The 14,405-nt window shown below is 47.3% G+C and overlaps 1 protein-coding gene across 1 annotated transcript in view; it reads right to left on the reverse strand.

Annotated features, from left to right (window-relative positions):
* The window catches only part of LOC118087295 (ATPase family AAA domain-containing protein 3), a 47,414-nt gene that overhangs the window by 30,832 nt on the left and 2,177 nt on the right, over positions 1–14,405 (reverse strand). The window contains exons 2-7 of the mRNA XM_035119820.2: positions 14,038–14,114; positions 11,083–11,184; positions 10,215–10,274; positions 8,508–8,577; positions 7,769–7,934; positions 6,636–6,705 (exon numbers count right to left, since the gene is read on the reverse strand). Of these exons, the coding sequence (XP_034975711.1) occupies positions 6,636–6,705; positions 7,769–7,934; positions 8,508–8,577; positions 10,215–10,274; positions 11,083–11,184; positions 14,038–14,114 (545 nt within the window). The remainder of the gene's footprint in view (positions 1–6,635; positions 6,706–7,768; positions 7,935–8,507; positions 8,578–10,214; positions 10,275–11,082; positions 11,185–14,037; positions 14,115–14,405) is intronic.

The raw sequence follows: 14,405 nt of genomic DNA on the forward strand, positions 1-14,405 counted from the left end.
TAGGCAGATATAGACAAATCTGAATTTCATACAACTAAATGAGAGCCTTCCATTTGGGGTGGGGTGGGGAATTCTGGAGTTTGCCTAGCACCCCCCCCCCCGAGTTGACTCACTGGAATAAAGAGGCATAATTCACTTAGGTCCATTAACTTCAATGGATCTATGCTGAGCAGAACTTTGATACCACCCAATGGATAACACCTATTCTATGTTCCAAGTCACTGAGTTTACAGTGGTGCCTCGCTAGACGAAATTAATTCGTTCCACGGGTCTTTTCTTATAGCAAAAAATTCGTCTAGCGACCCTGATCTCTTCCAAGAAGCCAAGATCCTGGTCAGCCTGCACTTCAAGCGCCTCTCCATCGAGGACAAGACCTTCCTCAACTTGAACCCATAGGAATGCATTGAATTTTTTTTGAATTTTTTTTGCCCATAGGAACGCATTAATTGAATTTCAATGCATTCCTATGGGAAACCGCGATTCGCTAAACGAATTTTTCGTAAAACGTGTTCGTCTGGCGAGGTAACCTCCGTTCGAAAAATCCTTTCATTAAGTGGAAATTTCGTTAAGCAGGGCATTCGTTAAGCGAGGCACCACTGTATATTTTGTTTAAAATGTGACTAATAAGTCCAATAATAAGTCTACCCCACCTTTCTCCCTGCAATGTGACAAGAAACTATTGGGCTGTTTGAAAAAGCTCTCCTTAGGCGGTTTTGTTTGAAACGGTGGAAGTCTTGCCCTGAAGAACCCTCCTAGGTTTTATGTTTTTGCACCGCAACAGCAAGGACTAGAAACCTGAGATATAGACAAAACGCTAGGATCCTCAGACTTCCAATCATAGCCAGCCAATCCTAAATTGCTTTGTGTGTGTGCGCGCACACAAAATGATAGGCTTATGGGTCTCTTGCATGGATGACTCATCACAGCCCCTGCCCCCCCTTCTGCTCCCAAGACACCCATGCCGCAAGACCCCTTAAATCCCCCTCCCCATCTCAGTTCCTGTCCTTTAGGCTCCTCCGCTGCAGATGCTCTTTGCCTCTCTGCTCAAGCTGAAGGAATCATAATAGAAACAAAGGGAGGCCAGGGTTGATTAATGGGCCATTTTGATGTCGCTAAGAGCTCCTCTCTCTCTCTCTCCCTCCTCTCTTCCCTTTTAACACAAGCATCAACAAATTACAGCTGCAGGCACAGGGTCCCAGTTGGCAGGATGTTCACAGTGCCTGTTGAGTTATGCAGAATAACTTCACCAGAGTCGCAGGCACGATGCGGAACACGCTCTCCTGCTTCCTTCCTCGCGCCCACCAGAGGCTATCACGCTCAAAATGAACCCGTGCCCCCCCTCTTCAACCTGCCTCCAGAGTACGGCTGTCACAGGGGTTGCAAGGCTGTGCTAGATAGGGTGTCTGACCTCCCTTGTTTTGCTACGGGCAGTTCCGATGCCATCAAAGAGTCTCAGGCTGGCAGCCACTACATAAAGCTCTCTCCCCTTGCCAAGGTTCCTGATGTCCGGTGGCACTCGTTAAAGGAAAATACACACCGGATCAAGAGGAGGTACGGAAAAGAGGGGGGGGGGGAGAAGCACCGGTACAGCAAAATTGCTCAAAATGTCACTGTGATTTGATGGGCTCCAAATCCCATCTGCCCCGCAGCCGGCATGGCAAATGGTCAGGCTGAACATACAAAGAGTCCTGCTGGATTAAGCCCATTTAGTCCAGCATCCTGTTCCCGCAGTGGCCCCTGGGAAGCCTGAAATCAGGATTCAAGCACAAGAGCACTCTCTACTCCTGCCGTTTCCTGCACCCGATATTCAGAAGCAGAAAGCAGGGAGCCCAACAGTAAGATGGCGCCAGAGCCAACGACAGGCTGAGCCAACTCATTCTAGTTCTGTCCCCATCTTCCTCCCCGCTGCTGGTTTCTACAAGGGCAATGCTTAGACTAAGGAGGAGGAAGCTGGCCACCATATTTTGATGAAATGGAAAAGGGATTGCTGCTATTTAATTATCTCAAAACTTCTGTCTCCTTGCCTGCTTAGGAATACTTTTCATTGCACGGTTTCAAAGAAATAGGTTGCAGAGGTGATTAACGGACGGCTTTTGACCCTGATCTGACCTTGCCAGTTATGATCAGTGTGTTGCATTGTTCTATACCACGGGTAGGCAAACTAAGGCCCGGCAAACTAAGGCCTTCTTAATCTTGCCCGCGGATGGTCCAGGAATCAGCATGTTTTTACATGAGTAGAATGTGTCCTTTTATTTAAAATGCATCTCTGGGTTATTTGTGGGGCATAGGAAGGGACCCCGAGGGTCATCAAGTCCAACCCCCAGCAAAGCAGGGATTTCAACACACGGTCTCCCATCAACTCTGAAACCATACCGGACCCTGCTTAGCTTTGCAAATGTGCAAGAGGCCTTATCAGTGTTACCAGGCTGCATTCTCACCAGGCTTAATAAGCACTCTGGTTGTGAAAAAAAGCTCCAGCGAGGGGGTGTGGCTTGGGGGGAGAGTCACAAGGGCCTGACAGAGAGGCCTGGAGGGCCACATCTGCCCCCCAGGCCCGAGGCTCCCCACTCCTGCTTGGCAAAGTCACGTAAGCAAGAAGGGACCTGCCCTGAGAACTTTGCAACCTTTGTGGGGAGACACAAGAGACTAACAGTGCATTTCCCAGCAAACTGCTGAGGCCGTTCTTGGCCTTTTCTGGGGTCAGGCTGCTTTAGTCTTCCCACTGCAAGGGATTTCTCATTCCACCTGGAAACAGACGGCAGCCAGGGACCATCTCCTGGGCCAAGAAGCAACTGCGGAAAATCCTCTGGCGGTTGCCTGGCAACTGCGGCAGGCCCCCTTTGCCTGTCGGCTTTCGGCAAAAACAGGCTGGGAAGGAGCTGGAGTCGAGGAGGAGCTGGGCTCCGAACCACCACCAGCCTCAAGAGATGCCTGTCCCATTTACTGCCCGGAGTGTTACACAAGGGTTATATTTTTGGAGTTGGGGGGGGGGAAGCCTTGCTTCAACAGTTTTCCCAGTGCGGCAGCAGCTGATGATCAGCTGCAAGCCAAAAGGCACGATTCGAGCTCCACTACTAGGCTGGTAGTGGTAAAAAAAAGGGGGGAGGGAATGTAGTAGTGACTGCGTTCACTAAAACGGCAAAGGCGCTACCTAGTGTGCCTAAAATGCAATTACGGTTTGTATCAAAAACCCAATGCAGGGAGGGATAGAAAACTCAGACCACACCATGTCTCTCCACCCCAATGATCTCCCATCTTTAAAGCATATCTCTAAATGCTTCAGGGTCCCATCTGCAAGGTGAAATACAAGCTCTAACAAACCCTCTTTTTTTGCCCCAGTGTAAAGAAGGTTTGTTGGAGACCACCAGTGTGGTATAACGGTTACAATTGCTGCACTGCAACCAGGGAAACCCAAGCTCAAATCTCCCCACTCGGCCATGAAACTCATCAAATGACTTACTGGACTTACTTGCCAGGTTCTTGAGAAGAGGAGGGGGAGCTGGGGAAGAGAACCAAGTACAGTCACCCCGAGCGCCTTGTGACTTGACGTTTTGACTCCCAAACACCGCAAACCCGGAAGTGAGTGTTCCAGTTTGCGAATGTTCTTTGGAACCCGAATGTCCGACGGGGCTTCTGCAGCTTCCGATTGGCTGCAGCCAATCAGAAGCCACGCTTTGGTTTCCGAACATTTTGGAAGTTGGACGGAATTCTAGAACGGATTCCATTCAACTTCCAAGGTACGACTGCACGTTGTTTTGAACTTGTTGGAGGAAGTGCAAATGGAAAGGGCGTAGCCCGGTTGGTAGAGCATCTGATTTGTGTGCAGAAGGGCCCAGGTTCAATCTCTGGCATCTCCAGAGCTAGGGCTAGGAAAGACTCTGGGTCTGAAACCCTAGAGAGCCATTGCCAGTCAGTGTTGGCAATGCTGGACTAGGCAAACCAATGGCAGTTTCCAACGCCCTCGTAACAGATAAATAATTCCCAAACACGGCATGCAAGGATTTTTGGAAGCCTTTTTCTGTTCATAGCTGCTTGCTACACAATTCTCTTCCTATGTCTCACCAGCCAGCATGTGATTAGAGCTCCCACCAGCTTAATATATGATGAAACAGGGACTGTTTGGAGCCAGTTTGAAACCGTCCTCCTCCACCCCACCCTATCCCGAGCCTGGAGGTCGGGGCCCACATTCTCAAGTAGCACTTAATGTCTATCTATCTGAAGGACCATACATTACTCTAAGGCAGGGGTGCCAAGCTGAATAAATTATTGGGGGAGGGGGCCAGGTAAGCCCCACCCCACATAATCAATCACATGATGCAGTGCACACACAGCATTTGAATGGCAATGCTCATCAACTTTGGGGAGGCACCGGCCCCCTCAAATATATTAGGGGGGATGAAAACCCCTCGGCCCCTAGGAGTTGGCTCCTATGCTCTCAGGCTAATGCCCGCTTTGTTTGGTCCAATACGTGGGGTTTGTGGTTTAATAATTCCTGTTTAGGGAAGCTTTTAATGGTGTATAGATTATTGTATTTTAATGTCTGCTGGAAGCCGCCCAGAGTGGCTGGGGAAGCCCAGCCAGATGGGCGGGGCATAATATTATTATTAGTATTACTAATGCCAAGGTATGTTTTCTGTCCAAGCCTTTTCAGTGACCATCTGTGAAAAGGTAATTTTACTCTGGCTTTGATACCTGAGGCCTGGTAGACTCAGGCCCTCATTGTTAGGCATTACCTGGGTGCTGCTCCAATGGCTATTATTGTTCATAGCGCTACTTATTTTATTGCTTTTAAAATATGTATGGTGTGCCTTTAGCTGTACAGTATTTTAATTTATACCACAAACAGCTTTGGGTTCTGCACTGGGAGAAAGGCAGGATATAAAATAAAAAAAGAATGTCGACTCAGTTAAGACTCAAGACCCCTTTTGGAAAGGCTGACTTCTTCATTCCACCATAAGGGCAGCATGCTAGGAAAAACCCAGAACTATACACCAAGGAAATGTGAGGAGTAACAAGTAACCGAAGGGGTTAACTGTGTACTGTGTAGCACCTGACCACTGAGGAAGATATCATGTTACAGAATGTGCTAGAAGTGTTTCTGTGTGTCTCAGTTGGTTTCGTTTTTGCCTGGGAGACGGTCGCAAGATGTCTGCGCTCTCACCAGGTTGTTTGTTATTTTCTCTGTAGAATAAACACCAGTAGTTATTAGAACACTTTGGACTCTGTGTGTTCTTAAGAGGCTTTTTATCCAACGGCTATACAAGCTTTCGCTGTGTGTGAGAAGAAGAAGAACTCTCCTGTGTGTTTTACTGCCAGCCCGGGTCTACGGAGCAGAGGCGCTAGAGAAAGTGTGCCGGGCGGTAATTAGTGGCTCCTAATTGAGTCATAAACAACTCAAAGGAGTCCTATATTCGTCACAGGAAACACTTGATCCTGTAACTGTCCCAGCCTTTTACATCTTTTTAAACAGGCTCTTTAAGCTCTGCCGGCTGAAATACATTACTGACATCCCATCTGCTCTTGAAGATGCACCTGTTTAGACAAGCACCCCCCCTGATCTCCCAACATAAATCCTCCTGCTTTAATTGCCGTTCTAAACCCTTGCGCTGTTGCAACGGGCTGGTTTTTATTGCACATTTTAATTGTGTGTTTCAATGTTTTGGTGAAACTGTTATATTGCATTATATATACAAATTTAATGCTGGAGCTTGGAAATTAACGCTGTGTGATGAGTTAAAGAAAAGCCAAAGGAAGAAGTGGGAAAGACTTTGGTTGAGAACAGCTGGACTGTTTCTTTCTGTGTGAAGATTTTGCTCTTCTTACAATGGGAGGGCCAGCCATGGCCTACCTTCTGTGCAAAACTGTGTCAGAGCATGTGCATTTGTGTGTGTGTGATTATATGTTCCAATAAATGGTATATATTCTAATACTTGGGCATTTTGTATCCCACCCACAATGCAATGCATTTCATTGTGTTTTGCAATCATACAAAGGCAATGCAAAACAAAAACTAAATAGAAAGGTAAAGGGAAAAAATAAAATTTGTTACACTGAACTTAACTAGATAAACGTTTCAAAGTATTCCCAGTGAAGTATATTGATATGAGTTACAGGTAGGTAGCCGTGTTGGTCTGGCGTAGTCGAAACAAATTAAAAAATTCCTTCCAGTAGCACCTTAGAGACCAACTAAGTTTGTCATTGGTATGAGCCTTCGTATGCATGCACACTTCTTCACATCTGCACACGAAAGCTCATACCAATGACAAACTAAGCTGGTCTCTAAGGTGCTACTGGAAGGAATTTTTTAAAATATTGATATGAGTGTTCTTGTACCTTTTTATATCCTCTAACTCAGTATTGTCTACACTGGCTGGCAGCAGCTCTCCAGGGTTTCAGAGAAGAGTTTTCCCCAACCCTGCTTGGGGAGATGCTGGGGATTGAACCTGCATGGAAAGCAGGTGCTCTGCCAGTAAGCTACGTCCCCTCCCCATTTCTGCTTCCCTTCTCTCTCTGTACTTCAACAGCTCCCTGGTCACCACCCCTTCCCAGGCCAAAGCTTAAGCCAAGGAGAGAGAAACCAGGTATTTGCACCTTGGCACATTGTCTCTGCCTCTGCCCACCAGACCTTGGCTCACCGTAGCTGTTACTTTGTCCCAGTCAGTCACAAAGGCACGGAACCCTTCTCCAAACAACGTCCCAGCAGTCCTAGGGAGACAAATGAGCAAGAGATGTCAAGGAGGAGGCAAAGAGAGCTACCATCACCCTCACATCAGGGTGATCCTCAAATGAGCACCTCCTCTCGGTCCCATCAACACCGGAAGCATGGCTGGTGATGACACGGGACAGGGCCTTTTCTGCAGCCGCTTCCAGAACATGGAATTTCTTCCCAAGAACAGTTCAGACTAGGCTCCTTCTTTGTTCTCTTTTCCACTACCTAAGAGCTTCCTGTTCAGACAGGCCTATGGGAAATTAAGGTTCAGACAATGCGAGTCTCTGGGCTGCTATCAGGGTAAATTATATTTTAATCCCTGATATTAGATACGTCGTAATCTACTCTGATTATTGTTCTCAACTAGCTCGTTCTCATTTCTCTGCATTTTACAGCCGGTGTTCCCAAGTGCTGTAGGCCGCCTTGAATCCAAACTTGAGAGAAAGGCGGAATATAAATATATCAAATAAATAAATACACTCAGTGAGTGGCTCGATTAGTTCATTTCAGTAAAGGGTTTGGCTCTCGGGTTGCACTTTTATTTATTTTACGTATCGTGTGTTTTTATATTGTGATTTTATGTTGTGAACTGCCCTAAGACTTGTGAGTACAGGGCAGTATACAAATTTTATTAATTCATTAATAATAGAAAATACAGTGGTACCTCGGAAGTTGAACGGAATCCATTCTGGAAACCCGTTCCACTTCCAGAATGTTCAGAAACCAAGGCGTGGCTTTCGATTGGCTGCAGGAAGCTCCTGCAGCCAATCGGAAGCCCCGCCGGATGTTTGAGTTCCAAAGAACGCTTGCAAACCGGAACACTCACTGCCAGGTTTGTGGCGCCCGGGAGCCGAAACGTTTGACTCGCAAGGTGTTCGGGATCCAAGGTACGACTGTAAAGGGTTTGACAGTGGAGAAGAGGGCAGCCGGGATGACAATTATAATAGGAGATGGGAGGAGCAAGAAGAGGAAGGAGGGGAGTCTGGAGAGGAAAGAAGGTGCAGTTGCAAAACGACGGGCCTGGATAGAACAGAACAAAGTGGGTTCGTTCAAACCTACTTGAGGGAATCAAGCACCGTCTGGCGATGCTCGGCTGCTTTTAACCGGATCTGCTCCCGGATGAGGTCGGCGTTCTCCCGCTCGACCTTGCCACGGGCGCGGGCCTCGGCCTCGATCCGTAGCATCTCATTCTTGTGCCGGAGCTCCATCTCCCGCTCCACGGTAGCTGAAAGAAGGGCAGATAGAGGCACTGTGAGTGGGCTCCGAGGAGAGCCTTGCGTGCCCTGGAAGCACCTGGGGATAGACCTCTGCCTTCATTCACCAAGGATGCCGAGGGTGGTTTTTTTCCAACTACTAGGCTGGGTGAGCTGTCCGCCGCTGACCCGGAAAGGAAAAAGGAAGCAGCTTTGCTTTCTTTGGGCCTGTGGGAGGCTCTCTGCTCTTCATGGCTCAGAAAATATGGGAGGCACACCCTTGCCCCCACAACGTTAACTGAAAGAGCAAATGGTGTGTGGCTTTGCGTGGCTATAGGAGTCCTATTGCTTTGCTTCCAACGACATCAGAATGCAAGGATAGTCCTGCCCATCTAGTTCAGCTTCCTGTTCTTGCAGTGGCTAGCCGGATGCCTTTAATTGGAAGCCCACAAGCAGGAGCTGAGCACAGGAAGAACACTCTCCTCTCCTGTGGTTTCCAGCAGCTGGCATATGGAAGCATTATTGCCTCCGGCTGTGGAGGTAGAATAGAACCATTGCGATTAGAAGCCACAAAAGACGACCCACTCCTGAGATGCGAGACTCACCACGCCTCATTGCCTCCTGCTTCTGAACCGATTCCTCCTGCTTCCTCAAGTTCTCTTCATTTAGGAGTTGCTGGAGGGAGGGAGAGAAAACACAAAACGAGGTCAACCAACAGCGTTTTATTTATATTCTTGATTGAAAAATAAGAAGTATAAAGTTATAAGGGCACAAGGTAAAATAAGATGGGAAAAGAGTAAAATAAAAAGGGGGGGAAAGCTTATAAACATTACATGATTGTTATTGCAGTTTACCAAAGCGTAACCTAACACTGTGTTTATCAAAATGAATTCCAAATGTCGTTAAATTTGTCCATGGCGAGTCACCGTTTATACGCACTTGTTCGTGTGTTGCAAGTTTGTCACAGGAGTTGAAAAGTCAGTGGGAAATGTGAATCCAGGGCCACCCAAATGCAGGAGCACAAATTTTCTGAATTAACACGGGAGCCTTTAGTGTCATTTCAAAGACAGAAGCAGGGAATGGAATGGGGCTAAAGGGATTCCATTTAAAGTAGGCGGGGAGGGACACAGCTCTGTGGTAGAGTATCTGCTTTGCATGCTGAAGGTTTCAGGTTCAATCCCCACCATGCATGAGTCGGTCTGGTAGACAGCCCCTTTCTGAAATCCTGGAGAGCTGCTGCCAGTCAGTGTAGACAGGCCTAATAGCCTTACTCCGCACAAGGGGTCTTCATAGGTTCCTAACCTGTTGCTCTCCAGATGTTGTTGAACTCCTTCTCCCACCAGCCCTTGCTGGCATGGCTCCTGGGGTCAGGGATGATGGGAGTTTGAGTCCGGCAACATCTGGAGGGTCAAAGGTTCCCCCTGTTGGGAGATTCATTCCCCGTCTGCAGTCATAGGTTTATTGTATATCATGTGACTGTATGTGTTTTGTTCCCACAGAGTGGATGAGACGTAGACAGGATGTTTGTCTTACTGTTGTTCCTGAAGTGGGACTGTTATTTCCTTTGTTCTTTCTCTTTACTGGCTGTGATGCTAGAGAGAGGGAGCCATAATGTAGAGCTCCCAGTCTGTTTATATGTAAATAAAGCAGTTTAGCCTTATTTACTGGCTTGTGTGTATAGTTTTCCACGTTTGTGGAAGCAATCGCATATTTGGCCTGTGGGACCAGTTTAACCACTGGCCCCCCGGGACGGCTTAATGCTGACACCCCCATCCCTAAACTAAAGGCTAATGGGAGCAGGAACTGTTGCCCACCAGTTCCCACCGTGGCTTCTCTCTTCACCCAACTACCACCTGAAGGACCGTCAATCCGAGGGGGAGAAGCAGCAGTAAAAGCTTTTTTCTAAACAAACAACTTATCCATTTTTTGCAACTTTCTTTAAAAAAAACAAACCGATGCTTTCCTTTTGCAATCTGGTGAAACCTCTTTGTGAAGTCTTCCCGAGAAACAGCATATAAATCCTGCAAATAACAACGCATTCAGAAAGGAGGCTGCCTGCCACATCTCTGCACGAGTGACTGCATGACTCAAAGCATGCTGGGAAATGGCAGGGAACCCTATTCGCACAACGTTTTCAAAGGAGAAGTAGATGGGTTCAGGGTTGCTAGCTCTAGAGGCATATTTCAATTAAGAATTCTAGACCTTCCCCCTTTTCCAGCAATGAAAGCTTTGATTTTGTCCCTGGAACTGATGGCAGTCTAAGCACAAATGGAAAAATGGGAGGACATTTTCAGGAGACGGACAGGACTGACCTGCTGTCGCAGTTGGTCTTCGTAGCGTTGCCTGGCCAGCTTGTCTTGGTACTGCGCTCTCTTCATGGTGGTGGGGGAAAAAAAAAAACATACATGGAAAATCGATTCCATACACAAGAACACAGTGAACCAAGCAAACAGGGCTTTGCGAAGTAACCTCTGCAACAATGGAATATATATAATTTTCAAACGTTTTTTATGAAGGTAAAATAAATTTTCAAACTTTAATTATGAAATTATATATTTTTCAAACCTTTACGGTGAAATTAAAATAGCAATATGAATTAATTTTGTTAAGTACAAAAAACCCCTGGCTTCACAGCCATTACATCATAAAACAAAATACCTATCAATGTTTTTTTTACTCCCGTCTGCCTTTCCATATTAGTTAATGTTACTGTATTTTTTTTAACAAACATGTGTATAAATATATTACACATTGATTTTACACACACATATATGGGATGCGGGTGGCGCTGTGGGTTAAACTGCAGAGCCTAGGGCTTGCCGATCAGAAGGTCAGTGGTTCAAATCCCCACGACGGGGTGAGCTCCCGTTGTTCGGTCCCAGCTCCTGCCAACCTAGCAGTTCGAAAGCACGCAGTGCAGGTAGATAAACGGGTACCGCTCCGGCAGGAAGGTAAACGGCGTTTCCGTGCACTGCTCTGGTTCGCCAGAAGCAGCTTAGTCATGCTGGCTACATGACCCGGAAGCTGTACGCCGGCTCCCTCGACCAGTAAAGCGAGGTGAGCGCTGCAACCCCAGAGTCGTCCGTGACTGGACTTAATGGTCAGGGGTCCCTTTACCTCTACATATGTGTGTGTGTGTTTATCCATGCTGCTAAATAATAACAAAAGCCAGTCTTGTACCGCTTGCTGCTGCCTTGTCTCTTCAGTAAGCGTCTTCCTCCTTTCCTCAGCTTGCACGCGGATCTGCTCGTTCTTCAGCTGCTCTATGGCAGCCTCATATTCCTTAGGATAGGAAGAGAAAGATCAGTAGGAGATGAACTGTCTGTTCATGGAACCTTGTCCACTATTATGCTCCTAGTCAATGACAAACCTCTGAAAATACCCCAAGGATTCTCTGAGTTTTCCAGTTGGGGAGGGGTGTCTCATTGATGGATAATTTTGGAGGCTAATTCCCTGTTCGAATCTTGCCTCTGCCATGAACTCTTTAGGTCAGGTGTGGGGAACCACTGGCCCTCCAGATGTTGCTGGACTACAACTCCCATCAACCCCAGCAAGCCTATTCAATGGCTGGGGATGATGGAAGTTGTGGTTCAGCAAAAAATGTCTGGCGGGTCAAAGGTTTCCCCACACCTGCTCTTCTAGGTGGTCATAGGAAAAGTGCTCTCGTTCTCTCTTAGTCACTCCGTTTGCAGTATGGGGAGATACTACTGATCTATCTTACAAGGTTGTTGTAAGAATTACAACTAAATACAGTCATACCTCGGTTTACAACCGCCTTGGTTTACAAACACTGCGGACCCATCTGGAATGGATTAATTCACTTTCCATTACTTTCAATGGGAAAGTTCACTTCAGGTTAAGTACGCTTCAGTTTAAGTACAGACTTCCAGAACCAATTACACTCATACTTTGGGTTAAGTACGCTTCAGGTTGAGTACTCCACGGACCCGTCTGGAACGGATTAATCCACTTTCCATGGGAAAGTTCGCTTCAGGTTAAGTACGCTTCAGGTTAAGTACAGACGTCTGGAACCAATTGTGGTTGTAAACCGAGGTACCACTGTAATGCACTAGAAGGGCTTTGAAAACTGGAGCACCCTATACAGGTGCCAATTATCTTAATACTGTACCATTATCATCACCTCTGCCTTTCCTTTCCAAATGCTGAAGGAGCCTCATTTATCATATAAATGGTAATATGGAATTCCAGCACAGTGGAAAAAGTCCAGTCCCACCAGATTCCTCCTGTCCCTGAACTATATCCATTCCACCCAGTCATTAAAATAACTACTGTTTTAACTTATAAGAATTGGGACCAAAGTTTATTTCCTCTCCCCTCCTCATTCCTTTAGTGTTGTGTAGTTTTTAGTCTGTTAAGCCGGGGTGAGGGTGGGGGCTGTCTTGCTTTAAGTCAGGGATCCCCAAACTTGCCCGGCTTTGGGCCTGATGCCCGCCGCACCGATTGCGTGGTGGGCCGGAGGGTGGGAGAGCGCACGCAGGGGCACGGGAGCACACGGCTGTGCGCGCCCATGCGCAAACACTATTTCTGGCACACTCCCGACCTGGAAAGCACCGGAAATAGCTCGTGCGCATATGCAGAAGCCTCTTCTGACCCGGAAGTACACTGGAAATGACACTTGCCCGTGCGCACAAGCTATTTCTGTCACTTTTCTGGGTCGGAAGTCGGCAGCTGTACAGCACGGTGCCGGTAAGAGCGGGCGGCGGGGGTCCCCAGGGGGGCCGCATAAAAGAGCCTTGGGGGCCGTATGTGGCCCCCAGGCCATAGTCTGGGGACCCCTGCTTTAAGTAATTGTCATGCAAGCCTTTTCAACAGCAGGATACAAGTGTGCCAAATCAACAAACACAGGCAGAAATAATAAAAGACATTAACACATTTAATCCACAAAAACCCCCACTAATGAAGCCAACTTAAAAATGAAACAAAAATACTGGTGGCAGAGTAAGCAACATGAGATAAAAATAATCTGCAAAAGCTGAGCGAAATAAAAAAAAAATGATTTATCCTCAACCAGACTGCGTGCTCTCTTTTCTCACTGGCCAAAGCTCCGAGGGTTTCTCCAAGAACACGGGAAGCTGCATTACACCAAGTATAGTATGCACTAACTGCTAGCCGCTCTCCAGCGTTTAGGACAGGGGATGTTCCCAGCTCTACCTGGAAATGTACGGGACTGAACCTGAGGCATTTTTTATGCAACATGGTGCTTTTTTGCTGAGCTACAGCCCTTCCCCTATTGGTCTATTTCAGGCATAGGCAAACTTGGCCCCCCAGATGTTTTGGGACTACAAGTCCCATCATCCCTAGCTAACAGGACTAGTGGTCAGGGATGATGGGAACTGTAGTCCCAAAACACCTGGAGCGCCAAGTTTGTCTATGCCTGGTCTATTTTGTCCATCTACTCAAGCATTGACTACGCTGACCAGCAGCATCTTCCCAGATCTCAGGCAGGAGTCTCTCTCATTCCTACCTGGAGGGGCTGGGGACTAAACTGGAGACTGAGCTATGGCCCTTCTGCCAAAATTTAAAGGGAAAGTGATTGAGGGTTGAATTGTAGGAAGCTGGCTTATACCGAGTCAGAATCATAGAATCAAAGAGTTGGAAGAGACCACAAGGGCCATCCAGTCCAACCCCCTGCCAAGCAGGAAACACCATCAAAGCATTCTTGACATATGGCTGTCAAGCCTCTGCTTAAAGACCTCCAAAGAAGGAGACTCCACCACACTCCTTGGTAGCAAATTCCACTGCCGAACAGCTCTTACTGTCAGGAAGCTCTTCCTAATGTTTAGGTGGAATCTTCTTTCTTGTAGTTTGAATCCATTGCTCCGTGGATTGTCTATGCTGAACGGCAGCAGCTTTCCAGGGTTTCAGGTCTTTCCTAATCCTACATGGAGATGCCAGGGATTGAACCTGGGGTCTTCTGCACATCAACAGACGCCCTGCAACTAAGCCATGGCTTGTCCGCTAAAGCAAAGGTCTTTCATAGCCTTACTGTGAAAATGGCCAGACACAGAATCTGGGAGCATGGCCTCTAGCATGGAGATACAACGCCACAAAGAAACAACAACAAAAGGTAAAGGCGATCACACAGTGCAATTTGGGTTCCAGAACCGGGCTTACCTTCAGCTTGGACTGCTGTTCTAACTGGAGGGTCTGTTCCTGCATCTGGGCCATGTTGAGGGCCTCTTTTGCATGTCCTAGAAAGGAGAGTGTCCCAGTTAGTCCCTTTAAGCTGTAAAGAAATTGACCCACTGCCACCAGACATCCCTCTGTACAAGAGCTGGGTGACCACAGCCTAGTGTGAGCCCAAAAAAGGTTCTGATCAGACCTCCGCCCCCAACAGTTCAATTCCAACAAGCCACCTGCTCTATACATTTAAAAGGAGTATCAATGCTGCGTCAAGGAGACGCCCCCCCCCCAAGCAGCTACAGTTCCCATAGCGGTTTAATACTCAATCCCTCTGAAATTACCTATAGACTTCAATCTTA

This window comes from Zootoca vivipara, chromosome 6 (genome assembly GCF_963506605.1).
Source record: "Zootoca vivipara chromosome 6, rZooViv1.1, whole genome shotgun sequence".
NCBI classification, from domain to species: Eukaryota; Metazoa; Chordata; class Lepidosauria; order Squamata; family Lacertidae; genus Zootoca; species Zootoca vivipara.